Raw genomic sequence first — 24,747 nt, 5'->3', positions numbered from 1 at the left:
CGACCACCGCACAGTTATATACAGACTTCCCCATATTCAGAGACCCCCGAACACCCCACAGTTATATACAGATTCCCCCATATCCAGAGACCCCAAAACACCGCAGTTATATACAGACTCCCTCATATTCAGAGACCCCCAAACATCGGTTATATACAGACTTCCCCATATTCAGAGACCCCCGAACACCCCAGTTATATACAGATTCCCCCATATCCAGAGACCCCCGAACATCGCAGTTATATACAGACTTCCCCATGTTCAGAGACCCCCGAACACCCCACAGTTATATACAGATTTTCCCATATCCAGAGACCCCCGACCACCGCACAGTTATATACAGACTTCCCCATATTCAGAGACCCCCGAACACCCCACAGTTATATACAGATTCCCCCATATCCAGAGACCCCAAAACACCGCAGTTATATACAGACTCCCTCATATTCAGAGACCCCCAAACATCGGTTATATACAGACTTCCCCATATTCAGAGACCCCCGAACACCCCAGTTATATACAGATTCCCCCATATCCAGAGACCCCCGAACATCGCAGTTATATACAGACTTCCCCATATTCAGAGACCCCCAAACACCCCAGTTATATACAGATTCCCCCATATCCAGAGACCCCAAAACACCGCAGTTATATACAGACTCCCTCATATTCAGAGACCCCCAAACATCGGTTATATACAGACTTCCCCATATTCAGAGACCCCCGAACACCGCACAGTTATATACAGACTTCCCCATATACTTCCCCATATTCAGAGACCCCCGAACACCCCCCAGTTATATACAGACACCACATATTCAGAGACCCCCGAACACCCCACAGTTATATACAGACACCATTTATTCAGAGACCCCCGAACACCGCACAGTTATATACAGACTTCCCCATATACTTCCCCATATTCAGAGACCCCCGAACACCCCACAGTTATATACAGACACCATATATTCAGAGACTTTCTAACACCCCTCAGTTATGTACAGACAGCCCATATCCAGAGACCCCCGAACACCCCACAGTTATATACAGACACCACATATTCAGAGACCCCCAAACACCCCCTAGTTATATACAGACACCATATATTCAGAGACTTTCTAACATCCCACAGTTATGTACAGACACCCCATATCCAGAGACCCCCGAACACCCCCCAGTTATATACAGACACCACATATTCAGAAACCCCCGAACACCCCCTAGTTATATACAGACACCATATATTCAGAGACTTTCTAACATCCCACAGTTATGTACAGACACCCCATATCCAGAGACCCCCGAACACCCCCCAGTTATATACAGACACCACATATTCAGAAACCCCCGAACACCCCACAGTGTGACAGGGGGAATGTTGGTAAAACCTGAGCTATTTGTGACGGTGGATGCTGGCGTTACTGGGGGCCTTGGTTACTGGTGCAGCAGTGGGACCCCCCCACTAGGGGATATGTGATCCGTGGTGTGGATTACATGCTGTCACACTTGTTTCCGACAGCAGCATGGCTGCCCTGTGCCCGCAGATGCTGAGCCTCTCACTAGAGACCTCTGAGGACCAGTACGATACAGACCTGGACGCTGCAGGTGAGTGCTCAGTGCCACCACTGTCCTGCTGGGCCAAGCGCCATGTTTTATCAGAGCCAAGTGTAAGTAGTGGCGTAGTCCTGCGCCATCCCCGAGAAGCAGACGTTCATCATGACTCAGGCTGTCAGTACCCGGGTGGTGCCTGCTCTGCAGCACAGAAGACTGAGCAGAACTCTCCCCTTCACCCCTCAGGGTCAAAGAAGTCTCCCTCCGAGGCCACTGACGGGAAGCACTTGTACATGCAGGCGTGCCACGACGTGGGCGTTGTACCAGCCTCGTACTTTCTCCGTCATATGTACAGGACTCATGTGGATCTGAAGCATCATGGTTTGGGGCCTCGTGGAGCCCGTGCTTTGGCAGCAGTCCTGCAGGTAAGTGTCCCACTGCAGTGTCAGCAGGCTGCAGTCCTATGTCAAGTTACTGCACATTCTTTGCAGCCGCCATGTTGTCTGTATTTCAGACTAACACAAGCATCACCCATCTGAGTCTGGAAGACAACTGGATTCAGGCCGAGGGGCTGATGCACCTGGTGCAGGTTCTGAGAGAGAACAACTCCATCCAAGAGCTGGTAGGGAAGTGACAGATGGTGTGTATTTATGAATATGCCGGCGGTATACTCAGGGTTGTACTCTTTGCTCCACCAGGACCTCTCTGACAACCACCTGGGCGTGCAGGGCTCGGATGTGCTCTCCACCATGTTACTGGACAACCTCTCTATCAATGGCCTCAATGTAGCACGTACGTTATTGCTCCATCTGCTGCAGGATAAAAGACTCCTAAGGCTGCCATCACACTAGCAGTATTTGGTCAGTATTTTACATCAGTATTTGTAAGCCAAAACCAGGAGTGGGTGATACATGCAGAAGTGGTGCATATGTTTCTATTATACTTTTCCTCTATTTGTTCCACGCCTTGTTTTGGCTTACAAATACTGATGTAAAATACTGACCAAATACTGCTAGTGTGACGGCAGCCTAACACAGCTGCTGGAAAACTACAACTCTTAACATGCCCTCGGAAGGAGGCTACTAATATATACCACATTTAACCAAAATAATAGCCAAAATTCAAAAAGAGCGAACAGTAACTCCATAAACAGTTGTAAAGCCATGATGAAGGGAGATGACCCCCAAAGTGTAAGAAAATCTGACAACCTGCTTATAAACCATAAAAAGGGTCTGAAGAAGGAAGGGAAGGGGGCCGGAATGTGCAGGCGGTCAGTGGCCACATCAGCAGAGCGCAGCACATCCACACAACCTATAGCCATCCCCCAGAGGGGCTCCAGCCGCACCTCTCTAGGTCACCAGTAAGTCAGGCCATTATGCACGTTACGTTATGTCGGGTAGGGCATTTATCAATCATTTGACTTTTTGACTTGGATTTGAGGAATTCTTTTTAATTAATATTTAGGCACTTTGTGCTTCCCTCTGCTGTCCCTCCCGGTATCACGATTGGACCGACACTCCCCGCATCACAATGGGAATGTCCCTCGCTGCATCACGATGGTAATGTCCCTCCTAGCATCACAATGGAACTGCCACGCCCGGCTTCACGCTGCGACCGTCCCTCTCAGCATCATGATGGGACCATCCCTCCCATAATCATGATGGGAATGTCTCTCTCCGCATCACGATGGGACCGTCCTTCTCGGCATCACGATGGCACCATCCCTCCTGTCATCATGATGGGATCGTCCCTTCCGACATCACAATGGAAATGTCTCTCCAGGAATCACGATGGGACCGTCCCTCCCCGCATCACAATGGGAATGTCCTTCCCGGCATCACGATGGGAATGTCCCTCCCAGAATCACAATGGGAATGTCCCTCCTGGAATCACGATGGGACCCTCCCTCCCAGAATCATGATGGGAATGTCCCTCCCGGAATCATGATGGGACTCACCCTCCCCGCAGCACGATGGGAATGTCCTTCCCGGCATCACGATGAGGCTGTCTCTCCCGCATCACGATGGGAATGTCCCTCCCGGAATCACAATGGGACCCTCCCTCCCGGCATCACGATGGGGCTGTCTCTCCCGCATCACGATGGGAATGTCCCTCTCGGAATCGCAATGGGACCCTCCCTCCCAGAATCACGATGGGAATGTTATTCCCGGAATCATGATGGGACCCTCCCTCCCAGAATCACGATGGCACTGCTGTCCCTCCCGGCATCACTATGGGAATGTCCTTCCCGTGATCATGATGGGACTATCCCACCCGCCATCACGATGGGAATGTCTTTCAAGGCATCACAATGTTTTCTATGACACAATACAGATTGTTGTTTTATGCTTTGCTGTCATCTTCCTTCATTAGAGGTTTATTATCGATACCATATGAGGACAAATGCGACAAAAATAATGGAAATTAAGAGAGAAATTTAACCTTAATGTTTGTGCAACTAATCTTCTTGAGGTGCTGTTTTTTTGTGGTTTCAAAAGGGCCAATGAGAGCCGGATGCCACCATCTTCTCAATATCCGTTACCCTACTCTTAAAGGCAGAACACTACAATTCTCCTGTCGACCTGTGCTATAAAAGCAGTTAGGGAGCTGGATTCTCAGACGTTGGAGCGCAGCTCCCTGTATAACATTGTTCTGGTTCTTCATAACTTCTTTATCTTTCAGACAATGGATTCAGTGACCTGTCCGCCAAGCACTTTGCCGAGGCCCTGTCTGTGAGTATCTACGACCTGCCGTTTCCCTCTCTTAGGATATGTGCAAACAACATCTTTTTCAGGTGGCGCCTCTCTGAAAGCTGCCTGAAAACTGCTGAGAATATGCTGAAAAGTCTGAGCATACGCATTTCTATGTACAATTGACTTGTGCACGCTTTCAGGCTTTTGAGCGTCTTGTAATTCTTTCTGCTCCTGAAAGTGAAGTGTTTATAAGAAGTGCTGGTCCATTCTTCAGGTGTTTTCAGCTCTTACTTTACATTACCAGTCAATAAGAAGGCTGAAAGACAGAAAAAATCCCAAGAATCACTAAAAAGGGAACACGTCAGGAGAAACCACCATCGTTTCCTAAAGTGTGTTCCTCTTGAAAATGTCAGTGGGTTCGTCTGTCTGAAAAAGACCTTGTGCGCACATAGCGTAGATCTTGTGTTCTTGTATCTTAGGGGCTTGTTCAGAGGAGCATATAATATGGACAGTGCTGTCCAAGTACAGATGAGACCGCACATCGACCAGCGCAGTTCAGCAGAGCCGTCCGCACAGCAGTGTTCTCATAAAGAATGAGTGTCTATGTGAGATAAATCGTAGGATTCTCTTTTTGGATGAGACTCAACTCGTCTATAGATACGTAAAACATCAGGCCACACATAGAAGAACAGAGCGGCATCTGATTTTTACAGAAATATTGTCACATACTGTCGAAATCATTCAAATTTTCTGGCGAAAAATTGGTTGATTTTTCACACACTTGTCTGGACACGGTCTACAGCTTGAATTTTATACTTTTATTTAGTTATTTTACTCTCTTATATAGCGCCATTAATTCCACAGCGCTTTACATGTATTATCGGCACTGTCCCATTGGGGCTCACAATCTATTTTCCCTATCAGTATGTCTTTGGAGTGTAGGAGGAAGCCGGAGAACCTGGAGGAAACACACACAAACACGGGGAGAACATACAAACTCCTTCCAAATGTCATCTTTGGTTGGATTTGATCCCAGGACCCCAGAGCTGCAAAGCTACAGTGCTAACCACTGAGCCACCGTGCTGCCCATACATCACAGTAAAGACCTCCAATAACCATAATAGCAGCTTACATGATGTGACACCCCACTTTCTCTGCCCACAGGCCAACTTCCGGGTGACCAAGCTAAATCTCAGCCACAATGAATTTTGCGAGAAAGGAGGAGAATATCTGGGTCAGATGCTCGGTGAGTGAAATCTACATTCTGAGATCACAAAGATAAATGCAAATATATCACCCATTTCTTAATTAGTGCAAAGCAAAGCTGATTTACATAGATGTGCAGCTATAGAAGCTTGCAAAAGTATTCAATCCCCACTCTTTCTTGGCTTTTTTTGTGTGTTGCTACTTTACAACCCGGAATTTAATTTTTTTTGGGTGTTCATCAGTTCTTGTAGAGAAGACGCCAAGAACTGTGAATATTTAGTTTTATTTTTATTGTGAAGCGAACAACAAATAGGACAAAATAACTAAAAGCTTCCGTGTACATAACTCTTACACACACACACACACACACAAAAAAGTCAGTACTTTGTGGAACCACCTTGTGCAGCAACTAGATGCTTTGGATGAGTCTCTATGAGCTTTCCACATCTGGCCACTGGGATTTTTGCCCATTCCTCAAGGCAAAACTGCTCCAGCTCCTTCAGGTTAGATGGCGAACAGCAATCTTCAAGTCTGAACACAGATTCTCCATTGGATTAAGGTCTGGGTTTTGACTCAGCCACTCGAGAACATTTACACATTTCCCCTTAACCACTCGAGTGTTTCTTTAGCAGTATGCTTTAGGTCATTGTTTTGTTGGAAGGTGAACCTCCGTCCCTGTCTCAAATCACTGACAGACTGAAGCAGGTTTTGCTCAAGAATATCCCTGTATTTCGCACCATCCATCTTCCCCATTAATTCGTACCATTTTTCCTATCCCTGCTGCCAAAAAACATCCCCACAGCATGATGCTGCCATCACGTTTCACTGTGGGGATAGTGTTCTTGGGGCAATGAGCTGTGCTGGTTTGGCGCCAGGCATCGCATTTACCTTGGTGACCAAAAACTTTTTGGTTTCATCTGACCACAGTACCTTCCTCCATACATTTGGGGAGCCTCCCACATGTGTTTTGACAAATTCAAAACGAGCCTTACAATTTTTGTGTGTAAGTAAATCTTTTTTTTTCTGCCCACTCTTCCATAAAGGCCTCCTCTATGGAGTGTACAGCTTATTGTGGTCATATGGACAGATTCTCCAGTCTCTGCTTGGGAACTCTACAGCTACTTCAGGGTTTTCTTTGGTCTCTGTGCTGCTTCTCTGATTATTGCCCTCTCGGCCTGGGCTGAGAGTTTTGGTGGGCGCCCTCTCTTGGTAGGTTTGTTGTTGTACCATATTCTTTACATTTTATGATAATTGATGTGATGGTTCTCCGGGGGATCATCAGAGATTGGGAGATTTTTTTTATAACCCAACCCTGACTTGTACTTTTCAACAACTATGTCCTGACTTGTTTGGAGATCTCCTTGGTCTTCATGGTGTTGTTTGGAAATCTCGATGGTCTTTGTGGTGGTGTTTGGTCAGTGGTTCCTCTTGTTATTGGTGCTGCAGCCTTTGTGGCCTTTCAGAAAAGGTAAAGTGTGTATATTGACAGACATGTGACACTTAGATTGCACACAGGGGGACGTTCTGTCACTAAGCAGGTGACTTATGAAGGGAATTGCTTGCACCAGAAATTTTTAAGGGCTTCATCGCAAAAGGAGTGAATACGTATTATGGTAGGTCGACTCACTTGGCTTCTTAAAGAGGTAGACACAGGTACCATTTCTATCTATAGTCAGTCCACCTGGTTTATTGCAGTCCTCATAAACCACGTCACCCCCCCCCCCCCATCTACCCAAAGTTTTGGTCCTCTTCTTGTCATGCCTTGTCACTGATCCCACTCCGTACTGCCGCTAATTCGTCACGTGCCCGCTCTCAGCACGTGACTTGGGGTTGTGCCTGCAAGGGTCAATCTATCTCCCCACTCTCAGTCCAGCATTCAACCTCTGTCCTATGCTGTAATGGGAGCATAAATCACACACCGACCCAGGCCACACACCCGCTCATACACGCTGCCACCACTCATCGAATACACAGGCGATGAGTCCCGGAAATTACTAATACTGTCTACCACTCATAAGGCTCACACACCTTAGGCTATGGATTTTTTAGAACATACAAGGTTCAACTGTTAAAGTTTATGCTTTAATACAAAAAGTACAGTGCTTACAGTAAAGAAAAAGATACAAAAATATGGTAATAAAAAGACATACAGTATGCAAAACAGTATAAAATAAACAGGAGAAAACTTACATAAATAGGTAACTTGTAGTCTGCTTCTGCTTCCTGAGGGTAGGATGAATATAGACTGGATCACATCAGCTTCCCAGGCTGCCCTCACATGTGAACAATTTTGAATGTATACAAGCCAAATTTATAGAGTCACCCTGGAGGTCGGATTTCTAGACCAGCTCAAGTTGATATTCTAATTGCTTGTTTTTGATTGGACCACGGCCGCGCCCCCAATGAATATATTATTTTCTCTGAGATTCTTTGTGTAAAGCTTCCCACAGATAGATAGTGTCAGGTTGTAATTGACATCTATCTTCAAAGAGCTAGGAGGTGTCAAATGTTCCCTTTCTTCTTGGTTCCCAGCACGACCCCCTGGTGAGATTGGAGACAGAAGTCTGCTGTCTCAGGAAAATACATATTAACACCTGGGTCAGACCTGCAGCCTTCAGGACAGATGTTAAATTATTACTAGTCACACAATAAACCTATACATAGTTCACTGCACACATATATACTTATACATATTTCACTACATTCCCCATCCTGGTCCTCTTCTTGTAGTAATGCCCCATCCTGGTCCTCTTCTTGTAGTAATGCCACATCATGGTCCCCATATTGTAGCAATGGTCCCCATCTTGTAGTAATGCCCCATCCTGGTCCCCATCTTGTACTAATGTCCTCCATCCTGGTCCCCTTCTTGTACTAATGTCCTCCATCCTGGTCCCCTTCTTGTAATAATGCCCTCCATCCTGGTCCCCTTCTTGTAATAATGCCCCATTCTGGTTCCCTTATTGTAGTAATGTCCTAATCCAGGTCCTCAAATTGTAGTAAAGTCCCCTATTGTGCCGTTCTTCACATACACATAAAAGAAAAAAAAAAAGATTATTCTCATCGTCCTCTATTCCTTTGGTGTCCTCTTTTCTGCACATGTGGCCCGCAGGCACTGTAGACTTCTTGACGATCGCGGCTCGGTCCAGAGGTCCGCCAAGGCAGTGCTTTATTTCAGTTGAATGGGAGTCCTTGGACGCACATTTACCATGTTTTTCGGACTATACGACACACCGGACCATAAGACGCACCTAGGTTTTAGAGGAGGAAATTAGAAAAAAAATTGAAGCAAAAAATGTGGTAAATTCTGTACTTAATATGCCCTATCCTGGTATATATGGTCCCCTCATCTCCATCCTGGTGTGCATTGCCTCTCTCATCCATATCCTGGCATGCATGGCCCTCTCATCCCTATCTTGGTGTGCATAGCCCCCTTATCCCTATCCTGGTATGCATGGCCTTCTCATCCCCATCCTGGTAGGCATGTCCCCCCTTATCTCTAGCCTGATATGCATGGCCCCCCTAATCTCTAGCCAGGTCGGCATGTCCTACTCATCCCTAGATGTCCCTACTCATCCCTAGGTCTAGAGTGCCTGCGGGACACATGAAGCAGCCTCAGGGGCTGCATGCAGCCCGCATGTTTGAGACCCCTGTTCTACACCATACATTGTAACAACACATCAGCTGTGTGATCAGAAGCAATAATGCTTGCAGCTTGAAGCCTTACTGTGAGTTGATGGACTCTGACTTTTCTTTTACTGTCATTTTCAGCTGCCAGTGAGGGTCTCCAGGAACTGAATCTCAGCTGGAACCACATTCGCATGAAGGGAGCCATAGCACTCAGTGCCGGCCTCAGGGTGACAATATACTTCAAAGATCTTTATTATACATGCACTATTCATATACTAACCCTGGCAGTGCCACATCACCAGCGGCAGCCCTATACTAATACGGTGCCAGTCACCTCATCCAACCAACATCCAGCCCATACTAGTCCAGTGCTCATCACCTGATCCCACCAACATCCATCACATACTAGTCCAGTGCCCATCACCTCATCCCACCAACATCCATCCCATACTAGTCTGGTGCCCGTCACCTCATCCCACCAACATCCACTCCATACTTGTCCGGTGCTCATCACCTCATCCCACCAACATCCACCCCATAATAATCAGGTGCCAATCATCTCATCCCGCCAACATCCACCCCATACTAACCCAGGTTCTGTCACCTCATCCCACCAACATCCACCCCATACTAACCAAGGTCCTGTCACCTCATCCCACCAACATCTACCCCATACTAATCCAGGTCCTGTCACCTCATCCCACCAATATCTACCCCATTCTAGTCCAGGTCCTGTCACCTCATGTCACCAACATCCACCCCATACTAATCCAGGTCCTGTAACCTCATCCCACCAGCATCGACTCCATAGTAATCTGGTACCTGTCTCCTCATCCTACCAACATCTACCCCATATTAATCCAGTGCCTGTCACCTCATCCCACTAACATCCACCCCATACTAAAATCCAGTGCCTGTCACCTTATTCCAACATCCACCCCATGCTAATCCAGTGCCTGTCACCTTACGCCAACACAATCCACCCCAAACTAATTCAGTGCCTGTCATTTCATCTCAACATGTACCCCATACTAAACCAAGTCCTGTCACTTTATCACACTAACGTCAACACATCTTACACAAAAATGTACTCTTTTAGATGTCTCCTGAGTTTTTATTGGGAAGCCTTCCCAAGAATATTCTATGATTCCACACAGGTGAATGGCATGCTTAAAGTCTTAGATGTGTCCTATAATGGTTTTGGCAATGAGGGAGCTCTTGCGCTGGGAGAGGCACTGAGAGTGAATAGTTCCCTGCTTCACCTCAATATCAGCTGTAACCGGATCAGTAACGAGGGCGTCAGACTTATTTGTAAAGGCCTGGAGAGTAACGAGACACTGGTCGTGCTCAAGGTAACACAAAATGATATGGGCAAACAGGTGGTGTGCAGAATCGTTCCCAGGGCTTATATGGAACTTAGACAACATTATCAATCATAATCTACATCTTATACCTGCAGTCAACATTATACACTGTTGACAAAATTATGGAATCAGAAAATGGTGTCAAAGGACAGAGCCATGTCTTTCTGTATTTAGGATTCCTTGTCCTTCTAAGACAATGACAAATGTATCAAGAATTCTCCAGCATCTTGATGTGGAAATTTTGTTAGGATAAATCTATCTTCGTGTGTGCTGCATCCGTTCCCAATTAGGCTAAGTATTTGAGCGCTCAAGAATGACACTGTAGACCAAGGTGACAGAATAACATTGCATCAATACTGATGCTTTATTTGAGTAACATATGCTTTTTGAGTTGCATATAGAAAGGGGAGGTTAGTTAAGGATCATATAGTCAAGCTTCTCTGTTATTGGTTATCTAAATATATGGAATATTGTGGGTAAGGCATAGCAACAGGCTGATTAAGTATTTAACCTATAACTGTCACCTTTTCTGTAATTAGGCCAAAATTTGAGACATCTGGTGTTCAGTTCCTCTTTATCTCTGGAAAGTCCCAAGGCGTTGTCTGGTCTTTGGTGGCCATTTTAAGCAATTGATTATAATGTATATGTTAGCTGTTAGTATATATGCAAGTGAAATCTATATGTGTTATGTATTTCAATCACAATCTTCTCTTCTGTTCCTTACGTCTCTGTTGTGAATTAGACTTTTTGGCTCCCTCTTGTGGTCACTAGTGGTATGACTCTGGGATTGTCTTTTTTCTGTTTGGCACTCACCTGGGTCGTTAGTCCAGGGGTGTCGCTATATTAACTTCCTGGATCCTTAGTCCAGTGCCTGGCATCGTTGTAATCTGATCCTTCTGTTGCTCCTGTCTGCTGGTCCTGGCTCTTGCAAAATTAAGCTAAGTCTTGCTTCTTTGTTTTTTGAGTTACTTGCTTTGCTACTATTTTTGTCCAGCTTGTACTAAATGTGATTTCTGACCTTGCTGGAAGCTCTAGGGGGCTGGTGTTCTCCCCCCGGCCGTTAGACGGTTCGGGGGTTCTTGAATATCCAGCGTGGATATTTTAATAGGGTTTTTGCTGACCATATAAGTCATCTTACTATATTCTGCTATTAGCTAGTGGGCCTCTCTTTGCTAAATACCTAGCTCATTCTTATGTTTGTCTTTTCCTCTTACCTCACCGTTATTATTTGTTGGGGGCTTGTATCCAACTTTTGGGGTCTTTTCTCTGGAGGCAAGAAAGGTCTTTCTTTTCCCTTCTAGGGTTAGTTAGTTCTCCGGCTGGCGCGAGACGTCTAGAACCAACGTAGGCACGTTCCCCGGCTACTTCTATTTGTGGTGCTAGGATTAGATATATGGTCAGCCCAGTTACCACTGCCCTATGAGCTGGTTTTTTTTGTGTTTGCAGACTTGGTATTGATTCCTGAGACCCTCTGCCATTGGGGTCATAACAGTATGCCAGGCCAACATTGAATGTTTAATGCATTGCAGAAGTGGGATATAAGAAAGGAAATTCTGAATTTTTTTTTTTTCCTCTCTTCCTCCCCTTTACCTCTGAGTGGCTTGAGCTTGCTGCAGACATGAATGTCCAGACCTTGATTACAAGTGTGGACCAGCTTGCTGCTCGTGTGCAAAGCATACAAGATTTTGTTACCAGTAGTCCTATGTCTGAACCTAAAATACCTATTCCTGAACTGTTTTCTGGAGACCGATTTAAGTTTAGGAATTTCAGGGATAATTGTAAATTGTTTCTATCTCTGAGACCCCGTTCATCTGGAGACTCAGTTCAGCAAGTTAAAATTGTTATCTCTTTTTTACGGGGCGACCCTCAGGATTGGGCTTTCTCGCTAGCGCCAGGAGATCCGGCATTGGCAAATATTGATGCGTTTTTCTGGCGCTCGGATTGCTTTACGAGGAACCCAATCTTGAGGTTCAGGCAGAAAAAGCCTTGCTGGCTATTTCTCAGGGCCAGGATGAAGCTGAAGTGTATTGCCAAAAATTTCGGAAATGGTCCGTGCTTACTCAGTGGAATGAGTGTGCTCTGGCCGCAAACTTCAGAAATGGCCTTTCTGAAGCCATTAAGAATGTGATGGTGGGTTTCTCCATTCCTACAAGTCTGAATGATTCCATGGCGCTGGCTATTCAAATTGACCGGCGTTTGCGGGAGCGCAAAACCGCTAATCCTCTGGTGGTGTTGTCTAAACAAACACCTGATTTGATGCAATGTGATAGAATTCAGACCAGAAATGAGCGGAAAAATCATAGACGTCAGAATGGGTTGTGTTTTTACTGTGGTGATTCTACACATGTTATATCAGCATGCTCTAAACGCCTAACAAGGGTTGTTAGTCCTGTCGCCATTGGTAATTTGCAACCTAAATTTATTTTGTCTGTGACTTTAATTTGCTCATTGTCCTCTTACCCTGTTATGGCGTTTGTGGATTCAGGTGCTGCCCTGAGTCTTATGGATCTGTCATTTGCCAAGCGCTGTGGTTTTGTTCTTGAGCCGTTGGTTAATCCTATCCCTCTGAGGGGTATTGATGCTACGCCATTGGCGGAAAATAAACCGCAGTTTTGGACACAGGTAACCATGTGCATGACTCCTGAACATCGGGAGGTGATTTGTTTTCTTGTTCTGCATAAAATGCATGATTTGGTCGTTTTGGGTTTGCCATGGTTACAGACTCATAATCCAGTCTTGGATTGGAAGGCAATGTCTGTGTCAAGTTGGGGCTGTCAGGGTATTCATGGTGATTCCCCGCCGGTGTCTATTGCTTCCTCTACTCCTTCGGAAGTTCCTGAGTATTTGTCTGATTATCAGGATGTGTTCAGCGAGTCCAGGTCCAGTGTTCTGCCTCCTCATAGGGACTGTGACTGTGCCATAGATTTGATTCCAGGTAGCAAATTTCCTAAGGGAAGACTATTTAATCTGTCTGTACCTGAGCATACCGCAATGCGTTCGTATATCAAGGAATCTCTGGAGAAGGGGCATATCCGTCCTTCCTCTTCCCCTCTTGGTGCGGGATTCTTTTTTGTGGCCAAGAAGGACGGATCTTTGAGACCTTGTATTGACTATCGGCTTTTGAATAAAATCACTGTTAAATTTCAGTATCCTTTGCCTCTGTTGTCAGACTTGTTTGCCCGAATTAAAGGTGCCAAGTGGTTCACCAAGATAGATCTTCGTGGTGCGTACAACCTTGTGCGCATTAAGCGAGGAGATGAATGGAAAACCGCGTTTAATACGCCCGAAGGTCATTTTGAGTACTTGGTGATGCCTTTTGGGCTCTCTAATGCTCCTTCAGTGTTTCAGTCCTTTATGCATGATATTTTCCGGAAGTATCTGGATAAATTTATGATCGTTTATCTGGATGATATTCTGTTTTTTTCTGATGACTGGGACTCGCATGTAGAGCAGGTCAGGATAGTGTTTCAGGTTTTGCGTGAGAATGCTTTATTTGTTAAGGGCTCAAAGTGTCTCTTTGGAGTACAGAAGGTTCCCTTTTTGGGGTTTATTTTTTCCCCTTCTGCGGTGGAGATGGACCCAGTCAAGGTCCGTGCTATTCATGATTGGACTCAACCCACGTCAGTTAAGAGTCTTCAGAAGTTCTTGGGTTTTGCTAACTTCTACCGTCGTTTTATTGCTAATTTTTCTAGCATTGCTAAACCTTTGACGGATATGACCAAGAAAGGTTCTGATGTTGCTAACTGGGCTCCAGCAGCCATGGAGGCTTTCCAGGAGTTGAAGCGCCGGTTTACTTCGGCGCCTGTTTTGTGCCAGCCTGATGTCTCACTTCCCTTTCAGGTTGAAGTGGATGCTTCTGAGATTGGGGCAGGGGCCGTTTTGTCGCAGAGAGGCCCTGGTTGCTCTGTGATGAGACCTTGTGCCTTTTTCTCGAGAAAGTTTTCGCCTGCTGAGCGGAATTATGATGTTGGCAATCGGGAGTTGTTGGCCATGAAGTGGGCATTTGAGGAGTGGCGTCATTGGCTCGAGGGTGCTAAGCATCGTGTGGTGGTCTTGACTGATCACAAAAATTTGATGTATCTCGAGTCTGCTAAACGCCTGAATCCTAGACAGGCCCGCTGGTCATTGTTTTTCTCCCGTTTTGACTTTGTGGTCTCGTATTTACCAGGTTCAAAGAATGTGAAGGCTGATGCTCTTTCAAGGAGCTTTGTGCCTGACTCTCCGGGAGTCGCAGAACCAGTTGGTATTCTTAAAGAGGGAGTTATCTTGTCAGCCATTTCTCCGGATTTGTGACGTGTGTTGCAGAGATTTCAGGCTGGTAGACCTGACTCTTGTCCACCTGACAGACTGTTTGTTCCTGATAAGTGGACCAGCAGAGTCATTTCCGAGGTTCATTCCTCGGTGTTAGCAGGGCATCCGGGAATTTTTGGCACCAGAGATCTGGTGGCTAGGTCCTTTTGGTGGCCTTCCTTGTCACGGGATGTGCGGTCGTTTGTGCAGTCATGTGGGACTTGTGCTCGAGCTAAGCCTTGCTGTTCGCGTGCCAGCGGGTTGCTCTTGCCCTTGCCTGTCCCGAAGAGGCCTTGAACACACATTTCCATGGATTTCATTTCAGATCTCCCGGTGTCTCAGGGCATGTCTGTCATCTGGGTGGTATGTGATCGCTTTTCTAAGATGGTCCATTTGGTACCTTTGCCTAAGCTGCCTTCCTCTTCCGATCTGGTTCCTGTGTTCTTTCAGAATGTGGTTCGTTTACACGGCATTCCTGAGAATATTGTGTCTGACAGAGGATCCCAGTTTGTTTCCAGGTTCTGGCGATCATTTTGTGCTAGGATGGGCATTGAGTTGTCGTTTTCGTCTGCCTTTCATCCTCAGACTAATGGACAAACGGAGCGAACTAATCAGACTCTGGAGGCTTATTTGAGGTGTTTTGTTTCTGCGGATCAGGATGATTGGGTGACCTTCTTGCCGTTGGCTGAGTTTGCCCTTAATAATCGGGCTAGTTCCGCTACATTGGTTTCGCCATTTTTCTGCAACTCTGGTTTCCATCCTCGTTTTTCCTCGGGACATGTGGAGCCTTCTGACTGTCCTGGGGTAGATTCTGTGGTGGATAGGTTGCAGCAGATCTGGAATCATGTGGTGGACAACTTAAAGTTGTCACAAGAGAAGGCTCAGCGTTTTGCCAACCGCCGCCGCGGTGTGGGTCCCCGACTTCGTGTTGGGGATTTGGTATGGCTGTCTTCTCGATTTGTTCCTATGAAGGTCTCCTCTCCTAAATTTAAGCCTCGCTTCATCGGTCCTTACAAGATATTGGAAATCCTTAATCCTGTGTCCTTTCGCTTGGATCTTCCTGTGTCGTTTGCCATTCACAACGTGTTCCATAGGTCTTTGTTGCGGCGGTACATTGTACCTGTGGTTCCTTCTGTTGAGCCTCCTGCTCCGGTGTTGGTTGAGGGCGAGTTGGAGTACGTGGTGGAGAAGATCTTGGATTCTCGTCTCTCCAGGCGGAGGCTTCAGTATCTGGTCAAGTGGAAGGGCTATGGTCAGGAGGATAATTCCTGGGTGGTTGCCTCTGATGTGCATGCGGCCGATTTAGTTCGTGCCTTTCACGCTGCTCATCCTGATCGCCCTGGTGGTCTTGGTGAGGGTTCGGTGACCCCTCCTTAAGGGGGGGGTACTGTTGTGAATTAGACTTTTTGGCTCCCTCTTGTGGTCACTAGTGGTATGACTCTGGGATTGTCTTTTTTCTGTTTGGCACTCACCTGGGTCGATAGTCCAGGGGTGTCGCTATATTAACTTCCTGGATCCTTAGTCCAGTGCCTGGCATCGTTGTAATCTGATCCTTCTGTTGCTCCTGTCTGCTGGTCCTGGCTCTTGCAAAATTAAGCTAAGTCTTGCTTCTTTGTTTTTTGAGTTACTTGCTTTGCTACTATTTTTGTCCAGCTTGTACTAAATGTGATTTCTGACCTTGCTGGAAGCTCTAGGGGGCTGGTGTTCTCCCCCCGGCCGTTAGACGGTTCGGGGGTTCTTGAATATCCAGCGTGGATATTTTAATAGGGTTTTTGCTGACCATATAAGTCATCTTACTATATTCTGCTATTAGCTAGTGGGCCTCTCTTTGCTAAATACCTAGCTCATTCTTATGTTTGTCTTTTCCTCTTACCTCACCATTATTATTTGTTGGGGGCTTGTATCCAACTTTTGGGGTCTTTTCTCTGGAGGCAAGAAAGGTCTTTCTTTTCCCTTCTAGGGTTAGTTAGTTCTCCGGCTGGCGCGAGACGTCTAGAACCAACGTAGGCACGTTCCCCGGCTACTTCTATTTGTGGTGCTAGGATTAGATATATGGTCAGCCCAGTTACCACTGCCCTATGAGCTGGTTTTTTTTGTGTTTGCAGACTTGGTATTGATTCCTGAGACCCTCTGCCATTGGGGTCATAACACGTCTCACCCTGTGGTGAAGACACTTGACATTGAAACTTCTCTTTTGATCACGTTTCCCCAGTCCTCTTACAAGCTTCTGTTCTTTCCCTGTTCTTGTACTGACCCGCCTCGGATGACATATCCCGATCCATCACGTTTCTTCAGTCTTCTCCTGTGTCTGGATTCTTTTCCTTGTTCTTGTTGTGACCTAGTCTCGAATAAGGCATGTCTATCCATCATACGTTTCTTCAGTCTTCCCCAATGCCATCTTTTCCCTGTTGTCGTATTGTTTCACCAGTTATCTTCTGTGTATGCGTTATTTCCGTTTTTTTGTATTGACCAGTCTCAGATGTTTCGTCTTTGTCCTTCACGTTTCTCCAGTCCTCTCCCATACTTGTTTTTTTGCCCTTGTCTTGGTATTGACTAGTTTCAGATGAGATTTCTCTGTCCTTCGCAAATTTCTGAAGTCATCCCCCCTGTGATATTTTCTTTGTATTGTTTTTCCAGTCCTCTTCCATGTCTGCGTTCTTTTACCTGTCAATGACCAGTGTCAGATGAGGCATCTCTGTCCACCACGTTTCTCCATTCCTCTACTGTATCTGCATTCTTTTCCCTGTTCTTGTCTTGGGGGAGACATCTGTCCATCACATTTCTCCAATCCTCTCCCATGTCTACTTTGAGGTAATAATATCTCTGCTTTGAGGACCTAGGTGGCAATCAGCGCTATTGCTATGAGCTTAGCTACATATAACTGGAGAGGAGCAGTATTGGCAGCTGACCAGAGTGCTGTCTTCTCTGTCGAGATTCCATTTATAATCTGGTTCCAGATATCTGACCGGCAGTGTACGTGTGACATATTCCTCTTATAGTTATACAGCATCTTTTCATCAGCCTTACTCATCTCATCCAGCAACTGTACCTGATAGCTGAGCAGACACATTAAAGGGACTCTGTCACCCCCTACAGGCGTTAGAAACTATAGAAACTAAAAGAGCCACCTTGTGCAGCAGTAATGCTGCATTCTGGCAAGGTGGCTCTTTTAGTTATTGGTGCAGTCAAAGCAGAAATAAAGTGTTTTATAATTTTGCAAAAATACCTGTCTTTAGCCCTGGAGGCAGGTCTTAACCCCCCTGCTGCACACGCCACACTGCCGTCACTCAAGGCTTCTTCGGCGCCGGGCGCCGCCCCCTCCGCGCTGTTTTCAAATCAAATCCGGTGCCTGCGCTGTCTTGTTCTGCCTGGGGCAGGTGCAGTGAGCGCTGCCCGTCTGACCTCCGATGCAGTCTTGCAGACTGCGCCTGTGCGGCCACCCAGCTTGTGAATCCCAGACCCGCAGTGTGTTATGCATTATACACAGTGCGGGGCTGGGATTCACAAGCTGGGTGCCCGCACAGGCACAGTCTGCGAGACTGCATCTGAGGTCAGACGGGCAGCGCTCACTGAGCCTGCCCCAGGCAGAACAAAACAGCGCAGGCGCCGGATTTGATTTGAAAACAGCACGGAGGGGGCGGCGCCCGGCGCCGAAGAAGCCTTGAGTGACGGCAGTGTGGCGCGTGCAGCAGCGGGGTTAAGACCTGCCTCCAGGGCTAAAGACAGGTATTTTTGCGAAATTATAAAATGCTTTATTTCTGGTTTGACTGCACCAATAACTAAAGAGCCACCTTGTCAGAATGCAGCATTACTGCTGCACAAGGTGGCTCTTTTAGTTTCTAACGGCTGGAGGGGGTGACAGAGTCCCTTTAAGAACTTTGGTTCTACTCTATTGTATATGCTATCTATTCAATGCAGATGTCCAGAAATCCCATCACAGTGGAGGGTGCCATCACTTTACTAAATGGCATTACTAAGAGGCCAGAGAACAAGATTGAGGAGCTGGATATCTCTGTGAGTATACCAGGGATTTCTACAGAGTAACAAATGGATTTTATGGTACACACATTAAAAGTCTTGTGTCTTCTTCAACTTCCAGAATGTTCTGGTTAATGAGCAGTTCTTGTCCCTTCTCAACTCTGCTTCAGCATCCCGTCCTGCTCTACATGTCCGCTTTGCTGGAAAAAAAGGGTTTGTCACCAGAAAACGTTCTGCTCGTCCAGACCCTATGAGGATCATTCAGGTGCCACATATTATAACTAGACAGATCTAGAACCTCATGTATGAAAACAATGGTCAGATGTAACCTGGAGCTGATAGCTGCCAACCATAATACACCACCCAATTTTGCGTCGTTTATAGGCGTAGACCGTCGTTCAGATGTGTACTGACCAAGCTGAAATACATTTTTTAGACTGCACGGGCTGTCATTGTTCATAGCAGAGGGAGTCCTTCTAAAACATGCCGATGTAAAAATGATTTTGTGCAGCGCAAAAAAATAATTTCACCGGCGAATGAGCAGTTGATGGGAAGCCTGTTTAGACTGCAAGATTATTATGAAACCAGTGTTCCTAGGGATACTCGTTCATTATAATCTTACAGTGTAAATGGACCTTTAAGCCATGTTCACACGTTCAGTATTTGACCTCTGTATTTGTAAGCCAAAACCAGGAAAATGCAGAAGTGGTGATGTGTTTCTATGATACTTTTCCTCTGATTCTTCCACTCCTGGTTTTGGCATACAAATACGGATGTAAAATACTGATGTGTGCACGTGGCCTTATTTTCTGTGTAGAGTTTATCAGTACAGTCAGCAATGTGTGATGCTTCACAAAACTGTCTTAAAGCCAATCAGCACTTGTTAATAAATGAGCTGCCATATAGTGCACAATACAAAGCACAGTGTCCTGCAAGCATCAGAGCTTTTGGACGGTGCTCAGAACAACATTGCCCATGCAGTTATCAAATTTTTCCCAACGTGTTCTGCAGAGTTCTGGCTTTTCTAATGGGAGCTCTGAGTTTTTGGTTTCCAATGTTTGAGGATTTTCTAGTCAAAGTTGTTATTGTGAGGTTTGATCCCATGCCCTAATGATTCGGTATAGTGACAGGAATACGTCAGTGTTCGTCGTGTATTCATGGAAGCTCTGTCGTTCAGGATTTCCTAGATGAACACAAACTTCGATTGATTGATTTTTTCAAGAACATGGACAAAGATGGCAGCATGAGCATTCCTGTCAGTGATTTCTGCAGATATATGTCAGTGAGTATTGTGCTCCGTATAAAGTGTGAAATGTTGTCTTTCATTAGGGACCTTCATATATAATTTTTCCTTTACCAATCGCAGTCATATGGTTTGTGCTGACATACTGTAGCTGCAGGAAGCAGCCTAGACACTTTGTGGATACCTGTTGACAATAGCCAGGGACTTCATAGCTCAACTTTCTGGTGCCACATTCACTGCCAACTGCTGTAAAATTGTAAAGACAGGGACCAAGAATAGAGTTGTGAATATCAATATAAATCATGGACAATAATGTGCTACCTTAATATCCCAAAATCTTTTTTCTCCAGGTGGCAGGTCTGCCCTTGGATGCTGCTCAGATGGATTCGTTGGTACAAAGATTGGATAAAGATCTGACGGGTACCATAGACTACAGGTGAGGGGGTGTACGACATAGATCATATGTTAGTCTAGTATGCACATTACTGTTTCCGGTCTCTCTTCCTGTCAGTCTAATATTATCGGCCTAACTGGATTTCTTTGCTGTAAGAATTATCTGTTCATATTTGAGCTTTTTGTTGAATTAAACTTTAACACCATCTGCTCTTGTGTCTTCTCTCTCCATTTTTTTTTTCTGTCTCCCTGGTATCTCTCATCTGACCTCCTCAATCTTTTCTTCTTTCATCAACATCTTCTCTATCATTTCATCTTATTTGTCCTGATATTATTATTATTATTTATATTTTCAGCGCACCATTGATTCCATGTGGCTGTACATAAGTTGTTGTAGCGGATCTTATAGGCGAAGGGGTGTGTCAACTTCACTCACCTGTGGGGTGGGGAGAGAATGATCCAGCAGAGATCGGCTCTCTGGCGCCACTACTTACCCCAGGTCAGTCAGGGAACTGCACCGAGGGCAAATAGTCGCTGGAGAGGCTTCCCTTATAGGTACAAGTTATTGAGGAGCTCCCATGAAGGGGAGATATGTATCACCAGTCCTGGCTGGGCATACATATGTAAACCTCCCGGCCATCATTGTCAGAGTCCTCACTAACACAATACGGTATGCTGCCACCAGTTTCTCGTTATATATCAGCCCCGTCCGACAACAGGCTTATATCGGGTCAGAAACCAACCCCGGGGTAGCGTATAATAACCTGCTGAGCGTGCGGACGTGGGGTTTTGTGAATCGAGATAAAAGAGCAACCGAAGATTAATTTTATATTTATTCGCCAAAAGACGCACTAGAAAGATGCAGATATATATTCAAGAGCAAATATACAAGTATACAATCAGGAGTGTAGTACAAGGGTAGGGTGCAGATAGATTACAATTACTGTTATGTAGCATGTGACCACTGGGAGGTGCTGATGGATGACAGGTCCAAATCTTTGTTACGTGATTCTCTGGCCGCATCAGATAACAGGCCTCCTGCCAGTAGAAAAAACTTAGTCCAAAATGAGGAGCTGCCTATTATCCCCTAGGCTGCCCCCTCCCACACTCTGTGCCAACCCGTGGGCTGTGCTGCGTATCTCCTCCCATATCTGAAGGTATGGTTTTCCAGGCAGAACCGTGGATATCCATGACTTTTCACCAAAAGCTCTAAACGGGACGGCACCGGCACCACTGGGTTCTGCTGGATTTTATCTGTGCAGTGAGACCAAATACGGCTACAGTATTTAATTCCTGGTAGCTATGATTTATAACTCAATAATGCAGAGTTCCAGAGGTGGCTGCATGGTATGGGCTTGTGGGGAAAGGAATGCCTGGATCACCCCCAGCATCTCGTCTATCTCCTGGCGCAACTGCTGCCGCACCTCGAGAGAGACCCGATGTGCTGACCGGCAGCTCAGGTAGTGGTGAGATGGCAGCTCACGTGGTAAGATGGCAAGTCAGGTGGTGATGAGGTGGCAACTCTGGTGGTGGTGAGGTGGCAGCTCAGGTGGTGGTGAGGTGGCAGCTCTGGTGGTCATGAGGTGGCAGCTCAGGTAGTGGTGAGATGGCACCTCCGGTGGTGGTGAGGTGGCATTTCTGATGGTGGTGAGGTGGCAGCTTCGGTGGTGGAGAGGTAGCACCTCCGGTGGTGGTGAGGTGGCAGCGAGGTCACTGCAAGCTGTATCTTTCTTGAAAAGAAGCGTTTTCAAGTTCTGTCTGACCGTTCCAAATGAGGTGGATAATCGGCCATGTTGCGGCACAGAATTCCAGAGGAAGGAGGACAGTCGAGAAATGTCTTGGAGGCGATTGGGTGAGAAACATATAAAGTATGAAGTAGAGAAAGTCTTGGGACGACCGGAGGTTGCGTGTCGAAGATATCGGGAGATTAGTTTGGAGATATACAGAGGAGACAGACAGACAGCTTTGTAATTCAATGTTAGTAGTTGGAGCTGGATACTTTGGGGAATTGGGAGCCAATGAAAGAATTTGCAGAGAAAAGCAGTGGAAAAGTTAGGCGAAAGCTGGATTAGTTGGGCAGCAGACTTAAGGACGGACTGGAGAGGTGCGAGAGTGTTATCAGGGAGACCAAAGAGGAGAATATTACAGTAGTCGAGATGTGAGATGATGAGGGCATGCACTAAAATGTTAGTAGAGTCAAGGTTAAGGAAAGAACGGATTCTAGAAATGTTTTTGAATTGGAGGTGGCATGATGTCGTGAGAGCTTGGATGTGTGGTTTGAATGAATGGGCAGAGTCAAGGGACACGCCAAGCCTGCAGACTTCAGGTACTATGGAAAGTGTAATGTAATTTATTGGGAGAGATAGTTGAGATGGAGAAAAGATGACGAGTTCAGTTTTGCCCACAGTGACCTTTAGGAAGCGTGATGAAAAGGAGGTGGATATGGGTGATAGACACTCTGGGATTCCTTAACAGCAGAGAGGTGACTCTCTGCCAGAGAAATAGATATAAGTGTCATCAGGGTACAGATGGCACTGGAAGCCATGGGACTTTATGAGTTGTCCCAGGCAAAAGGTGTAGATGGAGAAAAGTAGGGTTCTTAGGACAGAGCCTTCAGGGACACCAACATATATAGGGCAGGATGAAGAGGTAGTATAGTGGGAGATGCTAAATATGAGGTTAGAAAAGTATGAGGAGATCCAGGAAAGGTCAAGGTCTTTGACGCCAAGTGAAGAGAGAATCTGTAGTAGAAATGAGTGGTCGACTGTGTCAAACGCTGATGACAGATCTAGAAGGAGGAGTATAGAGAATTGCTTATTAGCTTAGGCAGTAAGTCGTTAGTAATTTTGGTCAGGGCAGTTTCGGTGGAGTGGTGGGGACGGAAGTCAGATTGTACCTTGTCAAAGAGTAAGCTAGAGAGGTGGAAGGAAAGTTCAGCATGGACATGCTGTTTGAGGAGTTTGGCGGCGAATTGGAGCAGCGATATGGGATAATAGCATGATATGAGATAATAGCTAGATATAGAAGTCAGGTTGAGGGATGGTTTCTTCAGGATAGGTGTGATAGTGGCATGTTTGATTGCAAAAGGGAAAGTACCAGAAGTTAATGATAGACTGAAAAGATGGGTTAAAACCAGGGTAAGTGTGCTGGTGAGAATGGGATGGGGTCAAGTGCCCAAATGGTGAGGTGCGATTTGGAGACATGAGTAAGCGCTCCTTCAGTGATGTTGGGAAGGAAGGATCTTCTAAATCTCAATGACATCATCTTCACTATCTCTATCTCTTACTCTTCTCCTGATCTCTTTCCATCTTTACTGTCTTCAGGCCATCTTCTTCGCTACCTCTTCCTCTTCTCCCTCTCCTGCTCTTCTTATCATCTTATCTAATGATTATATTACAGTGAGTTTCTCATTATTTGTCTGTGCTGCTCTCATCTCCAGAACATCAACACTTTTAATGTCCATGTCCTTCTCTCATGACCACTCACAAAATGCAGTGGTTTCTTTCAACAACACGAACTGTATGTGATCTTTTTATTGGTTGCAGCAATTCTTGTTTCCAACTTTCACATTTTCAGGCACTTCGTTGACTCTCGTAAACAAATGGTGAAAGAACAACGCAAACAACAGCGTCGCAGGGAAAAAAAAGAACGCCAGGAAAGACAGCGCAGCGAAAGAGCGCTGAAGTCCTTTCACACGGCAGTGAGAGCCCTGACTCCACCTCCTGTGTTCAGACAGGCCCCAGGCAGTGCTGTCAGCTCTGCTCATTCTTGTGTTACTCCATGTAGCTCTTGGTATCAGGAGGGAGAGCCTGCAGAGGTAGCCAGTTCTCTACACACCCAAAATGCAGGCTCGGATGACATGGAAGTTGAGTGCAGTAATAAATCGCACTGGAGTTTAACTTCACGAAGTCAATCTGAACTTGTGACTCCAAAAAGAAACACCCCATCACCCCCCAATATGAAGTGACAGGACATGCTATACTGAGGTTGGGAAGATCAATGCAGAATGTCCAGTTAATAATGTCCAGACTTAATAATCTCATGTTTATAGATGTATCAGTCCCATCACCCCTGACCTTAGCAGCTCACTCTAAACTCAATGTGAAACAGTGTATTACTCCCATCATCCCTACCTTCTAGACACTTACAATCCAACCTCCATGAGTTGAAATCAATATTTAGATCCTTGGGTCAGAAAAGTAAATTATTAGTAACCACCAAGATCTTACGCTCGCTGTGCTCGCATGATTTACAGTAATAATAAGGAGCAGCAGGAGAAGAGGCAATGACACGTCTACCGGAATGATGATGATCAACACTAGACACCATGCACATTGAAAGTGCGCTCCTCTGCATTCACGGTGCACATCTCACTTGCAGTAATAAAGCTTCGGTCGAAACA

General features: G+C 45.9%; 2 protein-coding genes across 3 annotated transcripts in view; one reads left to right on the top strand and one right to left on the bottom strand.

The window, feature by feature from the left end:
- ANGEL1 (angel homolog 1) overlaps nt 1-1,846 on the bottom strand; it is a 13,612-nt gene extending 11,766 nt beyond the window's left edge. The window contains exon 1 of the mRNA XM_077267532.1: nt 1,593-1,846. The gene's annotated coding sequence lies outside the window, so the exon portion shown is untranslated. The remainder of the gene's footprint in view (nt 1-1,592) is intronic.
- On the top strand, nt 1,245-24,747 carry LRRC74A (leucine rich repeat containing 74A). Of its 2 annotated transcripts, XM_077267528.1 has the most exons (13): nt 1,246-1,605; nt 1,798-1,976; nt 2,066-2,173; nt 2,250-2,343; nt 4,234-4,283; nt 5,409-5,490; nt 9,219-9,304; nt 10,235-10,429; nt 18,650-18,745; nt 18,831-18,974; nt 19,887-19,991; nt 20,303-20,388; nt 23,922-24,747. In XM_077267528.1, the coding sequence occupies exons 1-13, from the start codon at nt 1,524-1,526 to the stop codon at nt 24,310-24,312; spliced, it is 1,698 nt and encodes a 565-aa protein (XP_077123643.1). In that variant the 5' UTR covers nt 1,246-1,523; the 3' UTR covers nt 24,313-24,747. The 2 variants fall into 2 exon arrangements, with proteins under 2 accessions (XP_077123644.1, XP_077123643.1); XM_077267529.1 differs by lacking the exon at nt 10,235-10,429 and having other exon boundaries at nt 1,245-1,605.

Source organism: Ranitomeya variabilis, chromosome 1 (genome assembly GCF_051348905.1).
Source record: "Ranitomeya variabilis isolate aRanVar5 chromosome 1, aRanVar5.hap1, whole genome shotgun sequence".
Classification (NCBI taxonomy): domain Eukaryota; kingdom Metazoa; phylum Chordata; class Amphibia; order Anura; family Dendrobatidae; genus Ranitomeya; species Ranitomeya variabilis.
Note: the sequence above shows the minus strand (reverse complement) of the source record. Positions and strands in the feature narration are given on the sequence as shown.